The 23,704-nt window shown below is 52.1% G+C and overlaps 1 protein-coding gene and 1 non-coding gene across 2 annotated transcripts in view; both read left to right on the plus strand.

The window, feature by feature from the left end:
- The window catches only part of LOC144685681 (ectonucleoside triphosphate diphosphohydrolase 2-like), a 57,366-nt gene extending 39,262 nt beyond the window's left edge, over positions 1–18,104 (plus strand). The window contains exons 5-9 of the mRNA XM_078550465.1: positions 1,116–1,346; positions 2,472–2,741; positions 8,856–8,975; positions 10,429–10,566; positions 17,110–18,104. Coding sequence (XP_078406591.1) covers positions 1,116–1,346; positions 2,472–2,741; positions 8,856–8,975; positions 10,429–10,566; positions 17,110–17,313 — 963 coding nt within the window. The 3' untranslated portion in view covers positions 17,314–18,104. The remainder of the gene's footprint in view (positions 1–1,115; positions 1,347–2,471; positions 2,742–8,855; positions 8,976–10,428; positions 10,567–17,109) is intronic.
- LOC144686162 (U6 spliceosomal RNA) lies at positions 1,357–1,459 on the plus strand. Its single transcript, XR_013577861.1, has one exon. It is a non-coding gene; the product is annotated as a U6 spliceosomal RNA (small nuclear RNA).
- Positions 18,105–23,704: the final 5,600 nt, after the last annotated feature.

Genomic DNA, 23,704 nt, shown 5'->3' on the forward strand with positions numbered 1-23,704 from the left:
GTTTAAAGTTTCCCTCTGGGATTTTTAAATAATTCAGTCTTCACCAACTGCTGGGTCATAACACCCTCTCATTTGGATTCATGCAAACAGGAAGTTATAGTTTTTTTTAAAGAGAGAATTCACTTGGATAATTTGTTTGCCCGGAGGTGGAATGGAAGAGGGAGGTCTTGTGGTGCAGTGGGTCGAGTCCAGACCTTGGAACCAGAAGCTCTGGGTTCAAGTCCCACTCCAGGACTTGATGGCCAAGGAAGGTGCATTCATAACGTGGCCAAACAGGTTGAGTATCAACTTGTAAATCCAGCACACTCTATAAGAATAGGATAGGTTCCTGATCAGCCATGTGATGGAAAGAAATCAGAGCCTTCATCATCACTATCTATAGCTCTAGAGGCAACATGCATGTAAAAGCATATGCTGCCATAGCAACTCAAACTCCTTGTCAGGGTTGGTCACCTCTGTTGGTCAAATGGCCGGTGGATCCAATTGATGCCAAAAGCACCGGGATTGATCCCTGTTCTGGGTGGGGTGGATTCAGGATCTGCCTCCTTGCCCTACCCATGGTGCAGGACATGGTGCTGTGGGTCAGACCTGCAATCAGACAGAGAACTCAAGAAGAAGTGGAATGGAAATTACCCAACACACATCCATTCCCAGAGAAAAGGAAACACAGCAACAGGTGACAGCCCAGGAATACTGCTTGGCAATGAGTTAAAGCAGCATCTTTGTGATGGTGAGAGCATAAGAAATGGGAATAGTTGGGGTGAAGCAGATAGTCAACATAACCTCATCATTTCACCCATTAGACAGGCAAGAACCATCACACTTCCCATAAGGTCCATGTATGCTGTCCCTTTCCCACACTTCTGCAAGCTGGATAGGAGGGATGTGGGATTGCTATTGATACCAAGGTGGTTTTGACTATCTGTAATAGACTTTTTCTGTTCCTGCAAATTGTTACCTTCCACTTTCAACTTCCAATTGGAGATGAAGCATGTTGAAGAAAAGGACAATTTCAGATGTTGTGCACCACCTACCCCACAGTGTCGACTGTGTTGTTCCCTGTGTCAGACTGAGTAACACAAATATCTCATGAATCATGTTCCTTTACTTTACAGTGCGGATTGTTCGGAGGTTGGATTAAGCCAGCGAAAAGTACCGTGGGGGCAATGGACCTAGGAGGAGCATCTACCCAGATCTCCTTCGTACCCACTATAGAGAAGATAGATGATCCTAAAAGTGAATTCTCTCTACGTCTATATGGCCATGACTATAAAGTGTACACTCATAGCTACCTCTGTTATGGGAGAGACCAGGTCATGAAGAAAGTGTTCTCGAAAATGATGTTGGTAAGACACTATACTTTCGCAGCACATATACTAAAATTGGAACGATACAGAGAAGATTAGCATGGCCCCTGCGCAAGGATGACACGCAAATTCGTGAAGCGTTCCATACTTTCATTAAAGGATTTCATGCAATTTGCATGTGGGATTGTGGGATATGGGGAGAGGGTGGGGTGGTGGGATTTGGGGAGGGGGTGGGATATGGGGAGAGGGTGAGATATGGGGAGAGGGTGGGATTGTGGGATATGGGGAGAGAGTAGAATTGTGGGATATGGGGAGAGCGTAGGTTTGTGGGATTTGGGGAGAGCATGGGATTGGGATTGAGGGATATGGGAAGAGGGTGAGTAGGATTGAGGGATATGGGGAGAGGGTGGGTAGGTGGGATCGAGGGATATGGGGAACGGGTGAGTAGGTGGGATCGAAGGATACGAGGAGAGGGTGGGTAGATGGGATCGAGGGATATGGGGGCAGAGTGGATGGGTCGAGGGATGGAGTGAGGGTGGGTGTGGTTGAGGGAGATGGAGTGAAGGGTGGGTGGGATCGAGGGATATGGAGTGAGGATGGGTTGGTGAGACCGAGGGATGTAGGAGAGGTTGGGTAGGTGGAGTTGAGGGATATGGGGAGAGGGTGGGTGGGATTGAGGAATATGGAGTGAGGGTGGGTAGGTGGTATTGAGGGATATGGAGTGAGACTGGGTAGGTGGGATTGAGGGATATGGAGTGAGAGTGGGGAGGTGGGATCAAGGGATATGGGGTGGGATTGAGGGAAATGGGGGAGGGTGGATAGGTGAGATTGAGGGATATGTGGAGAGGATGGGTAGGTGGGATTAAGGAATATGGGGAGAGGGTGGGTAGGTGGGGTTCAGGGATATGGGATTTGGGGAGGGGGTGGGATCTGGGGAGAGGATGAGATTGTGGGATATGGGGAGGGGGTGGGATTGGGGGACTTGGGGAGAGGGTGGATTGGGGGATTTGGGGAGAGGGTGAGTAGGTGGGATTGAGGGGTATGGAGTGAGGGTGTGTAGGTGGGGTCGAGGGACATGGAAGAGGGTGGGTGAGTGGGATTGATGGAGTTTGATTTTGTAGTCAGGAGTCTAATTACTTCTCAGTCCTTCTGTTCTTTCCTCAGGCCCAAGGTTACAAGAGTGACATTATCAACCCATGCATGCCAAAGGGCTACAACATCACTTACTCACAGGACTTTATATTCGGCAGCTGGTGCACTGCTAATGAGAGTGCTCCAGATTATTTACCTCAGAGTACCGTAACTTTCAGAGGCTCTTCAAACCCAGACGAGTGTTCTAAAGTTGTCAGCTCCATCTTCAGCTTTACTCCATGCACCCACAGCAACTGTGCCTTCAACAACGTATATCAGCCCGAGGTTACCGGCAGCTTTCTGGTAATTTTACATTAGTTTACATATTGGTACAGAAACAGGCCATGCGGTCCAACCAATTCACGTTGGTGTTTCTGCTCCACTCGAGCCTCCTCCCATCTTTTCTCATCTAAATCTTCCATCGTAACCATCCATCCCCTTCTCCCTCACATGATTGTCTAGTTTCCTCTTAAATGCATCCATACAATTCACTTCAATCACTCCCTGTGGTAGCGAGTTCCACATTCACACCACTCTCTGGGTAAAGAAGCTTTTTCTGAATTCCCTTTTGGATTTCTTGGTGGACTCTCATATTGACGGGCTCTAGTTATGCTCTTCCCCTCAAGAGGAAACATTCCCCCTGTATCCACTCTTTCAAAACCTTTCAGAATTGTATAGGCCTCCATTAGATCACCCCTCAACTTTCCTTTTTGAAGAGAGACCCAGCCTGTCAGTCATTTCCTGATAGGTATACCCACACATTTCTGCTATCATCCTTGTAAAGTTTCTCTGCACCCTCTCCAGTGCCTCTGTATCCTTTTCATAATATGGCAGAACCAGAACTGCGCACAATGCTCAAGGTGTGGGTCTAACCAAGGTTCGATACAGGTTTAGTATAACTTTCCTACTATAAGAGTTCGGAGCAGAAGTAGACCATTCAGCCTGTCAATCCTGCTCTGCCATTCAGTATGATCATAGCAGATTGAGGGGTTCAACCTCATTTTCCTGCCCGCTCCCTGTATCCCTCAATTCCCTGAGAGACCAAAAATCTGTCTTCCCCAGCCTTAAATATATTCCATCCCTCTAGAATAAAACCTAGTGCTTGGTTTGCTTTTTTATAGCCTTGCTAACATGTGGAGCAACTTTCAGTGATGTATTTGTACTCCGAGATCCCTTTATTCCTCTACCCCACCCAGGCCCACGCCTTCCAAGTAACAAGTGACCTCCCTATTCTTCCTACCAAAATGTACCATCTCACATTTATCTGTGTTGAACTTCATTTGCCAAGTATTTGCCCACTCTGCAAGTTTATTAATGTCCCCCTGTAATTTGTTGCAGTCCTCCTCAGTATTGACCATCCCCTCTCCAATTTGGTGTCATCCACAAATTTAGAAATTGTATTTTTGATTCCAAAGTCCGGACTGTTAATGTAAATTGTGATCAGCAGTGGTCCCAGCACTGATCTTTGTGGAACACTGCTTCCCACCTTCTGCCACTCTGAATAATTACCCGTCTCCTCCCACTCTCTGCTTTCTGTCTTGAAGCCAACTAGCAATCCATCCTAAACAAAAACAAAAATACCTGGAAAAATTCAGCAGGTCTGACAGCGTCTGCGGAGAGGAACACAGTTAACGTTTCGAGTCCGTATGATTCTTCACCAGAACTAAGGAAAAATAGAAAAGAGGTGAAATATAAGCTGGTTTAAGTGTGTGTGTGTGTGTGTGTGTGTGTGTGTGGAGGGGTGGGGGACACAGGTAGAGCTGGATAGAAGGCCAGTGATAGGTGGAGATAGCCAAAAGATGTCATAGACAAAGGGACAAAGAGGTGTTGACGGTGGTGATATTAGCTAAGAAATGTGCTAATGGTGACATTAAGGGTAGAAAGCAGGACGAGCAAGGTACAGATAAACCTAGTGGGGGTGGGGTGGGGGGAAGGGATCGAAATAGGCTAAAAGGTAGAGATAAAACAATGGATGGAAATACATTTAAAAATAATGGAAATAGGTGGGAAAAGAAAAACCTATATAAATTATTGGGAAAAGGGGGATCGGAAAGGGGGTGGGGATGGAGGAGAGAGGTCATGATCTGAAATTGTTGAACTCAATATTCAGTCCGGAAGACTGTAAAGTGCCTAGTCGGAAGATGAGGTGCTGTTCCTTCAGTTTGTGTTGAGCTTCACTGGAACAATGCAGCAGGCCAAGGACGGACATGTGGGCATGAGAGCAGGGTGGAGTGTTGAAATGGCAAGCAACAGGGAGGTCTGGGTCATGCTTGCGGACAGACCGAAGGTGTTCCACAAAGTGGTCACCCAGTCTGCGTTTGGTCTCTCCAATGTAGTGGAAACCGCATTGGGAGCAGTGAATGCAGTAGACTAAATTGAGGGACGTGCAAGTGAAATGCTGCTTCACTTGAAAGGAATGTTTGGGCCCTTGGACAGTGAGGAGGGGGGATGTAAAGGGGCAGATGTTGCACCTTCTGCGGTTGCATGAGAAGGTGCCGTGGGAGGGGGTTGAGGTGTAGGGGGTGATGGAGGAGTGGACCAGGATGTCCCGGAGGGAACGATCCCTGCGGAATGCCGCCGGTGGGGTAAAGGGAAGATGTGTTTGGTGGTGGCATCATGCTGGAATTGGCGGAAATGGTGGAGGATGATCCTTTGAATGCGGAGGCTGGTGGGGTGATAAGTGAGGACAAGGGGTACCCTATCATGGTTCTGGGAGGGAGAGGAAGGTGTGAGGGCAGATGCGTGGGCGATGGGCCGGACATGGTAGAAGGCCCTGTCAACCATCGTGGGTGGAAAGCCTTGGTTAAGGAAGAAGGAAAACATGTCAGAGGAACTGTTTTGGAAAATGGCATCATCAGAACAGATGCGACAGAGGCGAAGGAACTGAGAGAATGGGATGGAGTCCTTACAGGAAGTGGGGCGTGAGGAGTTGTAGTCGAGGTAGTTGTGGGAGTCGGTAGGCTTGTAATGGATATTGGTGGACAGTCTATCACCAGAAATTGAGATAGAGAGGTCAAGGAAGGGAAGGGAAGTGTCAGAGATGAACCGTGTGAAAATGATGGAGGAGTGGAAATTGGAAGCAAAATTCATAAATTTTTCCAGGTCCAGATGAGAGCACGAAGCAGCACCGAAGCAGTCATTGATGTACTGGAGAAAGAGTTGTGGGAGGGGGCCGGAGCAGAACTGGAACAAGGAATGTTCCACATATCTAGAGACAGGCATAACTGGGGCCCATGAGGGTACCCATAGCCACACCTTTTATTTGGAGGAAGTGAGACGAGTTTAAGGAGAAATTGTTCAGCGAGAGAACAAGTTCAGCCAGAGGAGGAGAGTAGTGGTGGATGGGGATTGTTCAGGCCTCTGTTCGAGGAAGAAGCTGAGAGCCCTCAGACCATTCCGGTGGGGGATGGAGGTATAGAGGGATTGGACGTCCATGGTGAAGAGGAGGCAGTTGGGGCCAGGGAACTGGAAATTGTTGATATGATGTAGGGTGTGAGAGGAATCGCGGATGTAGGTGGGAAGAGACTGGACAAGGAGAGAGAGAATGGAGTCAAGATAGCAAGAAATTAGTTCTGTGGGGCAGGAACAGGCTGACATGATCAGTCTGCTGGGACAGTCCTGTTTGTGGATTTTGGGTAGGAGGTAGAAGCGGGCTGTCTGAGGTTGGGAGACTATGAGGTTGGAAGCTGTGGAGGGAAGATCTCCAGAGGAGATGAGGTCAGTGACAGTCCTAGAAACAATGGCTTGATGTTCAGTGGTGGGGTCATGGTCCAGGGGGAAGTAGGAGGAAGTGTCTGTGAGTTGACGCTCAGCCTCTGCGAGGTAGAGGTCAGTGCGCCAGACAACATCAGCACCACCCTTGTCAGCAGGTTTGATGACAATGTCAGGGTTGGAACTGACAGAACGGAGTGCAGCAAGTTCAGAGAGAGACAGGTTAGAGTGGGTGAGAGGAGCAGAGAAATTGAGACGACTAATGTCATGCCGACAGTTCTCAATGAAAAGATCAAGATAAGGTAAGAATCCAGAGGGAGGGGTCCAGGTGGAGGGAGAATATTGGATGTGGGTAAAAGGATCCGTTGAACGGGGAGAGGACTCCTGCCCAAAGAAGTGAGCACGGAGACGAAGGTGGCGGAAGAAGAGTTCAGCATCGTGCCGAGCCCGAAATTAATTGAGATGAGGGCATAAGGGTATGAAACTGAGTCCTTTGCTGAGCACTGAATGTTCAGCGTCAGAGAGGGGAAGTCAGGGGGTATTGTGAATACACAGCCGGGGCTAGGATTGGAAGACGGGGTGGGACAGAGGGACGGGCAGGGGTGGAGGGTCCTGGATGGGTCTTGGTGTCGATGAGTTGTTGGAGCTTGCGTTCCTTTGCACCAAAAAGAAAGAGACAAAGTTTCTTGTTGAGGTGTCAGATGAGACAAAGAATAAAATGAAACTGGGGGCAAGGACAGCTGAGAAATAGGGTGTGTCGGTGCTGCTGGAGGGAGAGGTCGAGTGTGTTCATGTGGCGGCGCATGGCACTGAGTGTAGATCTCAGGATTCGATGAGAACAGCAGTCCGAGGAGTGTTGTATATCCCGGAGATACCTGTAATCCTGGGTGGGTTCGAAACATGAGGAATGGAACTTCAGTTGAAAACTCACTTTAACAGCCATATTTCCTTCCTCAGTGACTGTCTCCATCTCCAACTTACCCCATGTGGATTTCAACTGTAGTTCCATCCCTCATGTTTCGAACCTCTCACATTGTCTACCCTCTCTGTTACCTCCTCAAAAAAGTTGATGAGGTTTTGATTAGATAGTCTAACTTTAACCATGTAACTCAGGCAGCAGGAACATGAGGTAACCCATGGGACATGGGAGCAAGTATCCAAACTTCAAACTCATCCAAACTTTTCATCTGTTGCCCCCTTACCCTTCTGTCCTGTAGGCAATGCAGAGCTCTGTGTCCACGCCCAGCTCAGAATGGCAGGCATCCATCACCCTTGTATGCCAGCATTCTGGGCTCACTATCCTCATCGCTTAGTCCCCTCTCTCATGATATTGTCCTCTGTTACAAAGAAATCTTAACCAAATGCATGTCCCCTGTGCGAAGGCTCTGCTCCTCCCAAATTTGCATCAGTGATCTTTCCTCATACCCACTCTAGCTTGGGTTAATAACCATTACTGTAGTGTCTCAAGTGTGCCCTTTGGCATTCTCACCTGTCACTGCTTTCCTCCTGGCTTTCCTATTCCCTTCAGGAATCTCCTACAGCCCATCTTTCACTCAAGGTTACTGACCCTCCCAGATAACCCTGAGTTCTCCAGGAACGAGAGATGATTTGTTTGGAAACTGTTCATAGGAACCCGTAGAGTGAAATCATTTATTAATTTTACAGGTGAGCCATGGCACCGAGGTCCCATCTGTCTTCCCAGTCATCTAAAAGACCCTATCATATCATTTTGGAGAAGAGCAGGGATGTTCTCTCCAGTGACAGCAACTGTTCTTGCTGTTTTCTATATAAAGGCGGAATATGTATTTAAAGACAGTGTAGAGGGAGCTTTACTCTGTATCTAACCCTGTGCTGTACCTGTCCTGGGAGTGTTTGATAGGGACAGTGTAGAGGGAGCTTTACTCTGTATCTAACCCCGTGCTGTATCTGTCCTGGGAGTGTTTGATGGGGACAGTGTAGAGGGAGATTTACTCTGTATCTAACCCCGTGCTGTACCTGTCCTGGGAGTGTTTGATAGGGACAATGTAGAGGGAGCTTTACTCTGTATCTAACCCCGTGCTGTACCTGTCCTGGGAGTGTTTGATAAGGACAGTGTAGAGGGAGCTTTACTCTGTATCTAACCCCGTGCTGTATCGGTCCTGGGAGTGTTTGATGGGGACAGTGTAGAGGGAGCTTTACTCTGTATCTAACCCCGTGCTGTACCTGTCCTGGGAGTGTTTGATGGGGACAGTGTAGAGGGAGCTTTACTCTGTATCTAACCTTGTGCTGTATCTGTCCTGGGTCTGTTTGATGGGGACAGTGTAGAGGGAGCTTTACTCTGTATCTAACCCCGTGCTGTACCTGTCCTGGGAGTGTCTGATGGGGACAGTGTAGAGGGAGCTTTACTCTGTATCTAACCCCATGCTGTACCTGTCCTGGGAGTGTTTGATGGGGACAGTGTAGAGGGAGCTTTACTCTGTATCTAACCCCGTGCTGTACCTGCCCGGGACCATGCTCAGGCTAACTAGATCTGTATGTTTCTCTCACAAACCCTGGTTCTGTACAGAGTTCTGTCCCCAGCGTGAGACACTTTCTAATGAAACTCAATTCTCTGCACTCTGTTTAATCCTGTTATGGATTTCCTTCTGTTACAGCTGAGGTATTATCAATTCACTTTAGCTGGTGATTACCGTTAATCTGATAATATTGCCTCTTCTCTGTGACCAGGCCTTTGCAGCATTCTATTACACATTGGATTTCCTGGAGGACACTTTGAATAAGAGAATTACATCATCCAGTGAACTGAAGGAAGCAGCTGATATCATCTGTTCGATGGACTTCAAAAAGGTGATTGTAAATAACAGAGACGCGAACAGAAACCATCACACAGGCTTTGCTCCTTTCATCCCCATTTCCTGAATGCTCTCGCTATCTATCCTTCTCTTTCTCTCAATCCTCTCTGTCTCACGCCCCTCTCTCCCTGAAATCCTCTTCTCCTCCAAAACCCCTCTCCCATCTGCACCCCTTTCCCTCCTGCACCCCCTCTCCCTCCTGCACTCCCTCTCCCTCCTGCACCCCTTTCCCATCCTGCACCCCATCTCCCCCTGCACCCCCTCTCCCCCTGCACCCCCTCTCCCCCCTGCACCCCTTCCCTTTCCTGAACCCCCTCTCTCCTGAACCCTCTCTCTCTCCTGCACCCCCTCTCCCTCCTGCATCCCCTCTCCCTCCTGCATCCCCTCTCCCTCCTGCACCCCCTCTCCCTCCTGCACTCCCTCTCCCTCCTGCACCCCTTTCCCATCCTGCACCCCATCTCCCCCTGCACCCCCTCTCCCCCCTGCACCCCCTCTCCCCCCTGCACCCCTTCCCTTTCCTGAACCCCCTCTCTCCTGAACCCTCTCTCTCTCCTGCACCCCCTCTCCCTCCTGCATCCCCTCTCCCTCCTGCATCCCCTCTCCCTCCTGCACCCCCTCTCCCTACTGCACCTTCTCTCCCTCCTGCACGCCCTCTCTCCCTCCTGCACCCTCTCTCCCCCATGCACCCCCTCTCCCTCCTGCACCCCCTCTCCCCCCTGCACCCCTTCCCTTTCCTGAACCCCCTCTCTCCTGAACCCCCTCTCTCTCCTGCACCCCCTCTCCCCACTACACCTTCTCTCCCTCCTGCACCCTCTCTCCCCCATGCACCCCCTCTCCCTCCTGCACCCCCTTGCTCTCCTGAACTCCCTCTTTTTCTCCCAACCCCTCTTTGCTTCTTATCCTTCTCCGTCTCCTAATCCTCTCACTGTCCAATACTCTCTCTCCCTCAAACTCCTTTCTCTCTCGCAAGTCCATTCCCCCTCCCAAAACCCCTCTCTCTCCCGACCCCTCTGTTTCGCCAGAATGCCATTTCACTCACAAACCATCTCTGCCTCTTTCCCAAACCTCGCTCTCTCTCATGATCAGCCCACTCTCTTCCTTAATCATTAATTTCTCCCAATCACTCCCTCCCTCCTCGTATTCTATTCCCCACACCACCCACCACCCCCCCACCTTCTGCTCCAGACTTCCTCCCAGGACTTTCCGAGGACCATTGCCAATGAACTGTCTGGGAAGCCCAGCCGGTTCCTGCTGCCTGCTGACCTCATGTGAAACTTCTTGAGGCCAACCTTGGTTGTGCCTCAGTATCCAGCCCAGGCCGGGCTGCACTCATTCCCTGTGTCCAGTCCACACTGAAGAGCAGCAGGACTGATCTTTATGTCTGCTCTAACTGAATGGTCAGTCCTGTATTCCAGTGATGATTCTAACTCTGTTCCTTTCTCCTGCAGCTGAAGGAGATGGCACCCAATGTGATAGAGAAAAGACTCGTGGATTATTGCACAACTGCTTCCTACATTCATATCCTGACAACCAGAGGCTACAAATTCAACAACGAAACATTTAAAAATATCGCATTCCAGAAAAAGGTCAGAGTTTAACCTTTGACATCGCTGTAACTTGCCTGTTGACTCTCTCTCTCTGTCTTCATTTGTGTCAATTGCTCTCTCTGCCTCACGGTCTCTCTGACTTTTTGCAGGGATTATTTACCCTTCATCTATCATTTCTCCTTCCCTCTCTCTCTGTCTTTCTTTGTCTTTCTCCGCCTTTCTGTTTTCCTCATTCTGTTGGTTTCTCACATAAGGTGTCTCACTCTATCATCTGTCTCCTTTGGTTGGTCTGTCTGTTTCCATTTCTCTCCTCTATTTGAGTTCTTAACTCATTCTGTCTTTCTTTGACTGCCTTGCTCACTATCTTTCTATGTCTTTCCCAATCTCTTAAGTTTTTCCTATTTCTGCCACAGTCTCTGTATTCATCTGTCTCTGCCCCTTATTTTCCCTGTCACGCTCCATCTCTTCCCCTTTGCTCTATCTCTCTCTCTTTGTCTGTTTACCCCTCTCTCTGTGTCTCCATATCGCTCACTCACTCCCTCTTTGCCTATTTTTCTCTCTCTCTCTGGGTCTCTGTGTGTCTCTCTCTCTCGGTCTTTCTCTCTCTCAGTCTCTGTGGGTGGAATTTTCCGTGCCCGCTGGCATCAGATGTGTTCGGCAGCACAAGCAGACAATATGGCAAAAAGGCCAAAAATCAGATTCACGACATCGTGAAACCAGTTTGCAATCTTCCGCTCTGCCCATCAATGACCGGCCACATTTCTCGCTATCAGACATCGGGAACCCCATTGTAAAAAATCAGCATATCATCATGCCAATCCCACCGGAATTATCCCCCCCGGCTGGATGGTCTGAGGACGGTGGCTTTTCACAGCAGCATATATAAGGCGTGCACCTGGTGAGCCGCACTACGAAGGGAACTCGATGTAAGTGCACAGTAATGGTGTGCAGCGCTTGCTAGGGCCGCCTCTTGGACTTCAAGGTTGAGGTGCGTTGGGCGGAGGAAGAGGGCTGCCCTGTGGCTGAGGCGAGTTGGGTGGGGGTCAAGGACTGCCCTTTTGTTGATGGTGGCACACAAGCACGTGCGGTGTGGGGGGGAGGGAAGTGGCCATGCGTCAGGGAAACCTTGTATAAAGTAACCATTCCTCTGCAGCTGAGACAGTTCAAAGCACAGCCACATTGATATGATTGGAGTCGGGTCTCTAGCTTATCTGCCCACTCAAGCAATATGCAGGCATCAAAGTGTCACTAAATGCTCCAGAGCTTTTCACCCCTCGAGCACAGACTGCAAAATAATGAGCGTTTTAGTGGACTGAAGAATAGTTGGACGACTGGGCACGTTGTACAATCTCCTTGCTAAAGCTAGTCATGGAGCAGTCACTGCTGGAGATGCTCACAGCCCCTTACAATGTCAGCATCCCAGTTTCGACCAGTCTCCCCAATGGTTCAAGCTAACAGTGCAGCCTTGCAGTGTGGGTTAGGAGAATGCCTGCACCTGAGCTGAGAGCACAGTGTGCAGTCCAGTGGGCAAAGCTGAGGCCAATCGGTCGGGTGGAGTGGGGCAGAGGTGGGTGGGGTTTCGGGCAGCCATGCAGCGCACTAAACTCTGGCCATCCAAGTGGTGGCCAGCATTCTCCAGGATGCATTAAGGGCCTTCAGATTTAACCAAGGCAGGTTCGTAGAACACCCATGCTAACCCACGCATCTCTCTCTTTCATCCTGCAGGAGGAGTACATCAGGAGCATGGAGCCTGGTGACCGAGTTGTATGCCTTGTGGCATAGCGGAGACGACGGAGAAGAGAGCGATGGAGATGCCTGGCTGTGCAGAGGGAGAAGCAGCACCCTCAGGAAGAAGGGGTGGCTGGGGCTCCTGCACATGCCGATGAAGGGCCACAGCGAGCTATCGCTGGTCAGCGCCAGCTAGACCCAGGGACTATAGATGCCACCTTTCATTCCTGCAGATGACCAAGAACCACTGTCGCCAAACACTGCGCATGTCTAGGGAACTGGTCAGTCATATCTGCCACCTTCTGTAGGATTTGGCACCATGTGGACATGGAGGCATCCACTACTAGTGACTGTGAAAGTGACCACAGCGCTCAATTTCTATGCCAGTGGCTCCTTTCAGGGTTCCACAGGTGACCTCTGTGGGATTTCACAAGCCTCCACCCAAAAATACATCCATGAGGTCATGGATGCCACCTTTGTGAGGGACCAGGAGAGCCAGGATGCAAGAGCAATTGGATTTGTCCAGATCTCGGGTTTCCCACAGGTGCAGGGTGCCATCGACTGCGCTCACTTGGCGCTCAGATCTCCATTGCAACACACGGTCAACTATGTCAACCACAAGGGCTTCCACTCACTGAATGTGCAGCTGGTGTATGACCATCACAAACCCATCCTGCAGGTCTGAGCACGGTTTCCAGGGAGTGTGCGCGACTCCTACATCCTCAGTTGGTCTCCGATCCCTGATGTCTTCCTGGATCCACAGAGGCTGCAGGGTTGGCTCCCAGGGGACAAGGGCTACCCCCAGAGGACGTGGTTGATGACACCCGTGCGGTGGCCTCAGACTACAGCAGAGCGACACTATAATGAGGCTCATGCTGCAACACGCAACTTGGTGAAGCAGACCATTGGGATGCTGAAAATGAGGTTCCGGTGCCTGGAGCGTTCTGGTGGAGCCCTGCAATATAGTCCACAGAGGGTATCACACATCATCGTTGTCTGCTGCGCCCTTTACAACCTGGTGCTGCAATGGGGAGAGGAGCTGGCTGAAGAGGAGATGGAGGAGCTGGAGGTCACCTCCGATGAGGAGAGCATCAACGTTGATGAAGGTGAGGAGGTCCTCGAAGGCGAAGATGACAGCGATGAGGCCATACAAGGCAGGCACGCTCAGGAGGCCCTCATAGCTGCTATATTTGTGGAGAATGATGACCACATGCAGTAAGGATACTCCATAGATCTTCACATAGCCTCTGAGAATGTCTGACTCCTGTCTGCCTGAGGGCAGCTCACTTGCACTCTGTGATCAGGGTCATATCATAGAGACGCAGCCGTGAAACTTTAGAAGCACCTGATCCTCTGTCCTCCTTCAGCACCTGAGCCCTTCAGGAGTTGGTGCAGAGCATCACTGGTCGCAGATGCTGGTGTGATGGGGGCCAGCCCCACCTTAAAGGTGCTGAGAGCTCACAGAGAGAATGAGAGAACTCTGTGGCATCTGCCCACTATATTCTGACAGCAATGACCAGCACTGCCAAGGCGCAGGCATCACTAATGTGTCCAGGGAGTGTGAGGCTGGACCATCGCTGTGGTCTGAAGGCCGCACAGGGCACAGTGAAGTGGCCCTGGACTGAGACACCTACCTTTTATCTTGTGCAGAAAGGTTTCACATCTGAGTGACACGAACACCGCTCATCAGAACAAGGAGCCATAGGCAGGGAGACAGTCTTGGGAATTTATTAATAATAGTGAACATAATGTATAAGCGATTAACATCCAGGCCCAGGCTATGCAACTACATCATCTGCTGCTATGTCTTGGTGCTCCCCAGACATCCACAACGGAGGTGGAGGCAGCCTGCTGACTGTGACTCCTTGTCTGTGATGACCTTGGCGGGCGTCCCCTGGAGAGCCGAGACTTGGAGGGCCCCGGCCTGCTTTTGGGGTCCTGCTGTGTGGCAGTGGCACCCTCCACGGCCTGTGAAGCTGGATCTGTGCAGGTCACAGGAAGAGGGGTTTCGGATGGGCCGGTCACTCCCGAAGCCCCCTGCGTGGATGGCCCCGGAGTGTGCACCTGCTGATCCTCCTCCCTATGGCTGCCCGAGGGCCCCTGGCTGACTCCGCGAGCGGAAGGGGTAGCTGGAGTGAGACCGAGCTGCCCAGCACCCCTCTCACGTACACACTTTGGAGGCCAACTATGGCATCAGCGTTGGAGTTAAGCCCGCGCAGCTGTGCAGGAGTGAGGTCCTGGACCAAGGTCTCCATGGCAGCCTCAGTGTGTTGGTATGCCAGCGCTATCACCTCAGACTGAAGACGGACAGACTCCTCCATAATGCCTTGCAATCTGAGGAGTGCAGCAGACATCCCTTCCCGATGTTCCCAAGCTTGCCTTTGCAGCTCCAGCAACTGAAGTATGAAAGAGTCCAGAGGCTCGTCATCTGACTCAGACTCAGCAGATTTCTGGTTCCAGCAGTGCTCTGAGTGCCGGGGACCTGGGAAGTCCCTGCCGCTGTGGATCAGACAGTGCGATGTGTTCACTAGACTGTGATCCCGAGGCTACTCTAAAGCTAGGTCCCACCGAGGTGTGTGTCTCTGCGCTGGTGGAAGGTGTGGGTGAGCGCTGTGACGGGACTTCAAGGAGGGTGCCTCCAGATTCATCTTCAGAGGTTTCTTCAGGGATTGATTGGAGACCCTGGGTCGTGGACTCCGTCAGCTGTTTCCCAGATGTGCCTGCGGAAGCAAGGGGAGATAATTGGTGCATGGCAGTGGCCTGTGAAAGAGGACACATCACTCACAGCATGGTTGCCTGATGGATGTTGCACTGCTGGATCCTCACTTGGTAGAGCAGCACTGACCTCACCATCAGCACAGGACCGGCCGAAATTCTTGCCGGCCAGCTGGATGACTCTGTTTTCAAAGTCCATGATTACCTTGATTTCAGGTGTTCTGCCTGAGGTGTGACCTCTCCCTCTTGTTGTGTGCCAGCTCATCCTGCATGGATAGAGATCAAGAAAGTGTAAGCAGGACACCTGCCAGGCCAGATGATAAGTGTGCCTGGCCTGTGTGGGTGGTGAGTGGTCCCATGGACGGGGATGAGGACAATGACAGTGAGTGTGAGAGAGTGAATGGTGATGTCCCTTGAACAGGCAGTGAGTGAGATCCCTGTGGATGTGTGATAGGTTTGTGAGTGTGTGGGTTGAGAGTGATGAAAAGAGAGACTTACCCTGGTGGAACAGAGATCATCATTCACCCTCTTGTGGCACTGGGTGGCTGTCCTGTTTTGAAGGGCGTTGGCACTGACCCCTCCGCTGCCACCACCTCCCAAGCTGGATTGGTGATGTTGCTGCCCATCCTGCGGCCAGAGTGGGGGGTAGAGGACATCACGTGAGCCTCCAAAAGACGCTCGAGGGACGCGTCATGAAACCTGGGGGCTGCAGTCTTCTTGCCTTTTGGGCCATGTCTTCGTGCAGCAGTCCTGGGCTGGAAGCACTGAGAGGTGTGCGCGCGGCTGCACTTTAAATATGGCGCCCAGCGTGATGAAGCAGCGAGGTGTGTGTCTGTGTGTGTGTGTGTGGGTAAAACTGCTTTTCTCCCACTGAAAGTGGCAACGCAGGTGGATAAGGTAGTCAGGAAGGCATATGGCATGCTTGCCTTCATTGGCAGGGGTATTGAGTATAAAAGCTGGGAAGTCATGCTGCAGCTGTATAGAACCTTGGTTAGGCCACATTTGGAATATTGCGTGCAATTCTGGTCACCACATTACCAGAAGGATATGGAGGCGTTGGAGAGGGTGCAGAGGAGGTTTACCAGGATGCTGCCTGGTTTGGAGGTTATTAGCTATGAGGAGAGGTTGGAGAAACTCGGATTGTTCTCACTAGAGCGACGGAGATTGAGGGGCGACTTGATAGAAGTTTACAAAATTATGAGTGGCATGGACAGAGTAGATAGTCAGAAGCTTTTTCCCAGGGTGGAAGAGTCAATTACTAAGGGACATAGATTTAAGGTGAGCGGAGAAAACTATAAAGCTGATGTGCAGGGCAAGTTTTTTTACGCAGAGGGTAGTGAGTGTCTGGAATTTGCTGCCAGAGGAGGTGGTGGAAGCAGGTACGATAGTGGTGTTTAAAAGGCAGTTTGACAAATACATGAATAGGATGGGAATAGAGGGATACGGACCCCGGAAGTGCAAAATGTTTTAGTTGACGGGCAATATGATTGGCGCAGGCTTGGAGGGCCAAAGGGCCTGTTCCTGTGCTGTACTTTTCTTTGTTCTTGGTTCTTCTTTGATGGCTTGGTGGGCGAATGGGGGCCCGCCTGCCATGGAAATGGCGTTTCCCAGGACAGCATAATTAATGAGGCAGGATCGGGGCGATACGGTGTGAAAAGCCGCCATTGTGGCTGGTGGGTAAAACGGCCTTTCTCCCGCTGGCTACCGCACCGAATGCAAACCTGGGATGACTCCGCTCTGCGTGTGTCTCTTCTTTCTCTCTCTCTTGGTCTGTCTCTGTCTGACGCTTTTTTGGGGTCTCACTCTCTCTCTGTCTCTGCCCCCCTCAGTCTCTCTCTATTGCTCTCTTTCTTTCTCTTTCTCTGTCTCCATCTGTCTTTCACTCTTTCTCTGCCTCTCTCTTTCTCAGTCGATCTTTCTTTCTCTGCCTCTTTCAGGGTCCCTGTCTCAATCTCTCTTGGTCTTTCTCTCTTTCTCTGTCTCTGTCTCTCTCTTTCCCTCTCTCTCTCTTGGTGTCTCTCTCTGTCTCTTTCTCTCTGTCACTCTCTTCCCCTGAAACCCACCCTCCTATTCTGATTTGCTGTCTTCACTGCTGCTGCATTGCCCCTGACCATCCTTCTTGTTTTTTCCCTATTTCAGGCTGGGGGCAACACCATCGGATGGGCACTGGGCTACATGCTCAATCTCACAAACATGATACCAGCTGAAGATCCTGGTACCTGGAAAGTCCAGATGCTTGGTGCTTGGGCAGTCCTCATTGTCATCTGTATCCTGGTGATTGTAGCAGGAGTCCTGCTCTTTGTCTTGTCATCTCGCTCAGTGAAGAATGACTCAGTGTTGTAGTGTATGGAGCAATCCCTCGGCTTGAATCTTGATAGTTTTACTAACTCGAGCCCACCAGTGGCACTCCTCAATCTGACTGGAGGATTGTAGCCCCTTACACTGTGCCACATACTAACAGCAAGAGAGCCCATAACAAAGCCCCTCACTCCCACCACACCATTCCTCGCTCCCACACATACCCCTCACTCCCACCACACCTACCCCTCACTCCCACCACACCTACCGCTCACTCCCACCACACCTACCCCTCACTCCCACCACACCTACCCCTCACTCTCACCACACGTACCCCTCACTCCCACCACACCTACCCCTCACTCCCACCACACCCACCCCTCACTCCCACCACACCTACCCCTCACTCCCACCACACGTACCCCTCACTCCCACCACACGTACCCCTCACTCTCACCACACGTACCCCTCATTCCCACCACACCCACCCCTCACTCCCACCACATCTACCCCTCACTCCCACCACACGTACCCCTCACTCCCACCACACGTACCCCTCACTCCCACCACACGTACCCCTCACTCCCACCACACGTACCCCTCACTCCCACCACACGTACCCCTCACTCCCACCACACGTACCCCTCACGCCCACCACACGTACCCCTCACGCCCACCACACGTACCACTCACTCCCACCACACGCACCCCTCACTCCCACCACACGCACCCCTCACTCCCACCACACGTACCCCTCACTCCCACCACACGTACCCCTCACTCCCACCACACGTACCCCTCACTCCCACCACACGTACCCCTCAATCCCACCACACATCCCCTCACTCCAACCACACCTACCCCTCACTCCCACCACACATATCCCTCACTCCCACCACACATATCCCTCACTCCCACCACACATATCCCTCACTCCCACCACACATATCCCTCACTCCCACCACACATACCCCTCACTCCCACCACACATATCCCTCACTCCCACCACACATATCCCTCACTCCCACCACACATACCCCTCACTCCCACCACACAAACCCCTCACTCGCACCACACATCCCCTCACTCCCACCACACATCCCCTCACTCCCACCACACATACCCCTCACTCCCACCGTTCATACCTATCACTCCCACCACTTGTGCCCCTCACTCCCACCACTCGTGCCCCTCACTCCCACCACTCGTGCCCCTCACTCCCACTACACGTACCCCTCACTCCCACCACACGTATCCTTCACTCCAACCCCTACTTACCACAGCCCCTCACTTCCACCACCACTTACCCCAGCCCATCTCTCCCACTGCACATACCCCTCACTCCCATCCCCACTTAGTCCTCATCTAATTGTGTTTAAAACTTACCACAGGATTCAGTGCAGTCCAGAACTGGGCCATGTTCAAGCTCCTTGCTCTCCTGAGGCACCACTCAAAGCAGATTTAATGTCATTTAACATTCCCGAGAAGCATTTGCAACATTCAGTTCCACATTCCTCAACCCCACACCCACTTCCCCCCCAACCCACCCCTCACTGACCCTCTCTCCCTCACACTGTATCACCATGACAATTTGCAGGAGCAGGAAAAGTCTGTCACAGATAGTCAAACCATCTTGATATGTGGAATTCCCACCTACCCACACCGTCCCATATCTCTCCACCCCACCTACCTGCCCTCTCCCATATCCCTCAACCCCACCTATGTGCACGCTCCAATATCCCTCAAACTCACCTAGCCGCCCTCTCCCATATCCCTCAATCCCACCTACCTACCCTCTCCAATATCCTTCCGCCCCACCTACCTGCCCTCTCCCATTTCCCTCAATCCCACCTATGTGCCCTCCAATATCCCTCAAACCCACCTACCCACCCTCTCCCATATCGCTCAACCCCGCCTATCCGCCCTCTCTCATATCCCTCAACACTCACCTACCCGCCCTCTCTCATATCCCTCAACCCCACCTACCCACCCTCTCCCATATCACTCAACCCTGCCTACCCACCCTCTCCCATATCCCTCAATCCCACCTACCCACCCTCTCCCATATCGCTCAACCCTGCCTACCCACCCTCTCCCATATCCCTCAACCCCACCTATGTGCCCTCTCCCATATCCCCCTACCCCGCCTACCTGCCCTCTCCCATATCTCTCAATCCCACCTATGTGCCCTCCAATATCCCTCAAACCCACCCAACCACCCTTTCCCATATCGCTCAACACCGCCTACCCGCCCTCTCTCATATCCCTCAACCCCCACCTACGTGCCCGCTCCCATATCCCTCAACACTACCTACCCGCCCTCTCCCATATCCCTCAACCCCGCCTACCCGCCCTCTCCCATATCCCTCAACCCCCACCTACCCTCCCTCTCCCATATCCCTCAACCCCACCTACCCGCCCTCTCCCATATCCTTCCACCCCACCTACCTGCCCTCTCCCATATCCCTCAACACCACCTACCCGCCCTCTCCCATATCCCTCAACCCCACCTACCTGCCCTCTCCCATATCCTTCCACCCCACCTACCTGCCCACTCCCATATCCCTCAACCCCACCTTTGTGCCCTTTCCAATATCCCTCAACCCCACCTTTGTGCCCTCTCCAATATCCCTCAAACCCGCCTACCCGCCCTCTCCCATATCCCTCAACCCCACCTACCCGCCCCCTCCCATATCCTTCCACCCCACCTACCTGCCCTCTCCCATATCCCTCAACCCCACCTACCCGCCCCCTCCCATATCCTTCCACCCCACCTACCTGCCCTCTCCCATATCCCTCAACCCCACCTACCTGCCCTCTCCCATATCCTTCCACCCCACCTACCTGCCCACTCCCATATCCTTCAACCCCACCTTTGTGCCCTCTCCAATATCCCTCAAACCCGCCTACCCGCCCTCTCCCATATCTCTCAACCCCGCCTACCCGCCCTCTCCCATATCCCTCAACCCCACCTACCTGCCCTCTCCCATATCGCTCAACCCCGCCTACGCGCCCTCTCCCATATCCCTCTTCACTCTGCAGTAAGCTGCCTCATTGCCTCTTGATGTCTCCCCTTCAATGAATTCCTTGGTAATGCTCTCTGACGCGATTTTCATTTGCTGAGAAAGATGCCCCATGATTCCTCAGCTTGCTCTTCCTGGTTAACCCCTTCACAACAGGGATCAGAGATCAAGTCAATCAATCCAATTCCGAATGGTCCAAAGCCCGAGCTGGAGGATGCTTCCTTCGGCCTCCCTTGTGCAGCACAGAGCAGGCAGGCGAGCTGCCCTCAGCTTGTACGTTTTGGAGGTGAATCAGGCTGGAAGGGTGCTGGCACCGTAGCCTGTGCCAGTGTGTGCATGGAGCCTGGCACTGGTTGAAACATTTCAAATGGAACCTTCAATTGGGTTTTAATTCTGATTGTTTGAATTATGAGTGACCAGCTGACCTTGGTGTTCATTATAACGTGACACTGAAACCCAGAGGGTGCAGCTGGGACTGCCAGTGCCTGCGGCCTGGTCAAGTGTTACTGTGTCAGGAAACAATGGGGCCTCCAGCAGTGCAGAGCTCAGAACTTCCGTTTACAACAGTTCCTGCTTTCAACATCAATCCAATCCCAGACCAAGGGGCAGATGCCCCTGTGCCCCCGGGGAAGATCAGTCCAACTAGTTTAAGCCCAGTTTCCCAACACGTCCTTTTTTAAGAGGCTGACCGCTCACACGATCGTCACACGAGGCACAGCCTCATTCAGTCCAACTGGGGTCCAATTCTGGTTAAAGGTCCAGCTGCCTTTCCTTACTGGCTTCAAGGGCTTTCCCGCCCTGTTTGTAACCATCCCCATCAAACGGCAGGGTTAGTGGGTCTCATACCCCTGGGTGGCTAACTCAAATTGAACCAGGACTGAAGCAGCCTTGAAAATACTGACTGCTTTATGTTACTGGACTGGTAATCTAAATATCGGGATTGGATTAATGATCCAGAGCTGAGTTCAAATCTCATCACAGCAGCTGGAAAATTTAAATTCAGTTAATTGAATGATTAATAAAAACTATTTAACTAATAACATTAATAAACAAAATAGTAACAGTAATGTGAAACTTGCTGGATTATTGTAATCTACTGTCTTTACCTGGTCTGGCTCACATGTGACTCCATGCCCACAGCGACGTGGCTGACTCTAACCTGCCCTCTGAAATGGCCCAGCAAGGCACTCAAGTTGTATTCAAGAAGCTGGTTCTCAAGGGTAATTAGGGATGGGTAATAAATGCTGCACTTGTCACTGACACCCACATTCTACATGAATAAAAATAAAATTCTGTATCACCTTTCCCAATCACAAGGCTTCCCAAAGCATTTACCAGCCAATGAAATACTCCTGTAGTGTAGTCATTGTTGTAATTTAGGAAATGTGACAGTCACGGTGTGTACAGCAAGATCCCACAAACAGCAGCGAGACAAATGAAAAGATAATCTGCCGGAGAGTTGGTGTAAATTGCAGAGCACTGGCCATCACACAGCGCATCCTGGGCCTCCATCTCTGTGAGAAGACATGCTCTTCCAGCCCACCTCAGGCTCCAATCACTGTGCAAAGACCACCGGAGGGCCCCACCTCACTGCCTGACAGAAAACTGCAGAAACTCCACCCAGATCCCACTGGATCCCAGTGTAGCAAACCATTAAACAAGGCCATGCCATATCAGGAATCCAGTTCTGAACACAGCAATACCTCTCACAATATTCTTTCCTTATTAATCTTCCCCAATTGTCACCTTTCATTTACCCCCAGTTACACTCCCCCAGTTACCATCCCCCAATTACCCTCCTGCAATTACCCTCCCCCAATTACCTCCCCAATTACCCTCCTCCAATTACCCTCCCCAAGATACCAGCCCCTCATTACCCTGCCTCACCAAGAACAAAAAACATGTAAAAACTGGGATATAAGAGAACTGGTCCAAATTGATTTGTCCTATTGGGCAGTTGCCCTCCCCGTTACCCTGCCCCTGTTACCCTTCCCTTGTTACCCTCTCTCTGCTATCCTCCCAGCGTTACCGTACCCTATTACCCTCCCGCCATTACCCTCCCCCAGTTACCCTCCCCCGTTACCCTGCTCCTGTTACCCTCCCCATGTTGCCCTCCCCCTGTTATCATCCCATTGTTACCCTCCCCTATTACCCTCCCCCTATTACCCTCCCCCGTTACCCTCCCCCAGTTACTGATTTCCCATCCAGCATTTTCAATCTGTACGGAAACATCTTTCTGATAAGCTGGTTAACGTACACCGAGGGGCTACTCTTCACCACAGTCGAAGACTAATTGACAGAGATGGGGTGCTCTGATTAGTGAAGGATCCTGTTAGTGTTCTATCTGTGACTCTCAGGATGGTGAAGGCCAAAAAGGATGGACCTTAGATTTTTGTCTAGTTGTTCATGTGTTGCTAACCCTGCCCTCTCACCCTGCCCCCTCACCCTTCCATCTCGCCCTGCCCCCTCACACTGCCCCCTCACCCTGCCGCCTCGCCCTGCCCTCTCACCCTGCTCCCTCACCCTTCCATCTCGCCCTGCCCCCTCACCCTTCCATCTCACCCTGCCCCCTCACCCTGCTCCCTCACCCTTCCATCTCGCCCTGCCCCCTCACCCTTCCATCTCACCCTGCCCCCTCACCCTGCTCTCTCACCCTGCTCCCTCACCCTTCCCTCTCACCCTGCCCCCTCACCCTGCCCTCTCACCCTGCCCCCTCACCCTTCCATCTCGCCCTGCCCCCTCACCCTGCCCCCTCACCCTTCCATCTCGCCCTGCCCCCTCACCCTTCCATATCGCCCTGTCCTCTCACCCTGCCCCCTCACCCTTCCCCTCACCCTGCTCCCTCACCCTTCCCTCTCACCCTGCCCCCTCACACTTCCCTCTCACCCTGCCCCCTCACCCTTCCCCTCACCCTGCCCCCTCACCCTGCCCACTCACCCTTCCCTCTCACCCTGACCCCTCACCCTTCCATCTCGCCGTGCCCCCTCACACTGCCCCCTCACCCTTCCCCTCACCCTGCCCCCTCACCCTGCCCCTTCTCCCTGCCCTCTCACCCTTCCCTCTCACCCTGCCCCCTCACCCTTCCCTCTCACCCTGCCCCCTCACCCTGCCCGCTCACCCTTCCCTCTCATCCTGCCCCTTCACCCTGCCCACTCACCCTTCCCTCTCACTCTGCCCCTTCACCCTGCCCTCTCACCCTTCCCTCTCACCCTGCCCCTTCACCCTGCCCACTCACCCTTCCCCCTCACCCTTCCCTCTCACCCTGCCCGCTCACCCTGCCCGCTCACCCTTCCCTCTCATCCTGCCCCTTCACCCTGCCCACTCACCCTTCCCTCTCACCCTTCCCTCTCACCCTGCTCTCTCACCCTTCCCTCTCACCCTTCCCTCTCACCCTGCCCCTACACCCTTCCCCC

The sequence above is a fragment of the Cetorhinus maximus genome, chromosome 10 (genome assembly GCF_964194155.1).
Source record: "Cetorhinus maximus chromosome 10, sCetMax3.hap1.1, whole genome shotgun sequence".
In the NCBI taxonomy this organism is placed as follows: Eukaryota; Metazoa; Chordata; class Chondrichthyes; order Lamniformes; family Cetorhinidae; genus Cetorhinus; species Cetorhinus maximus.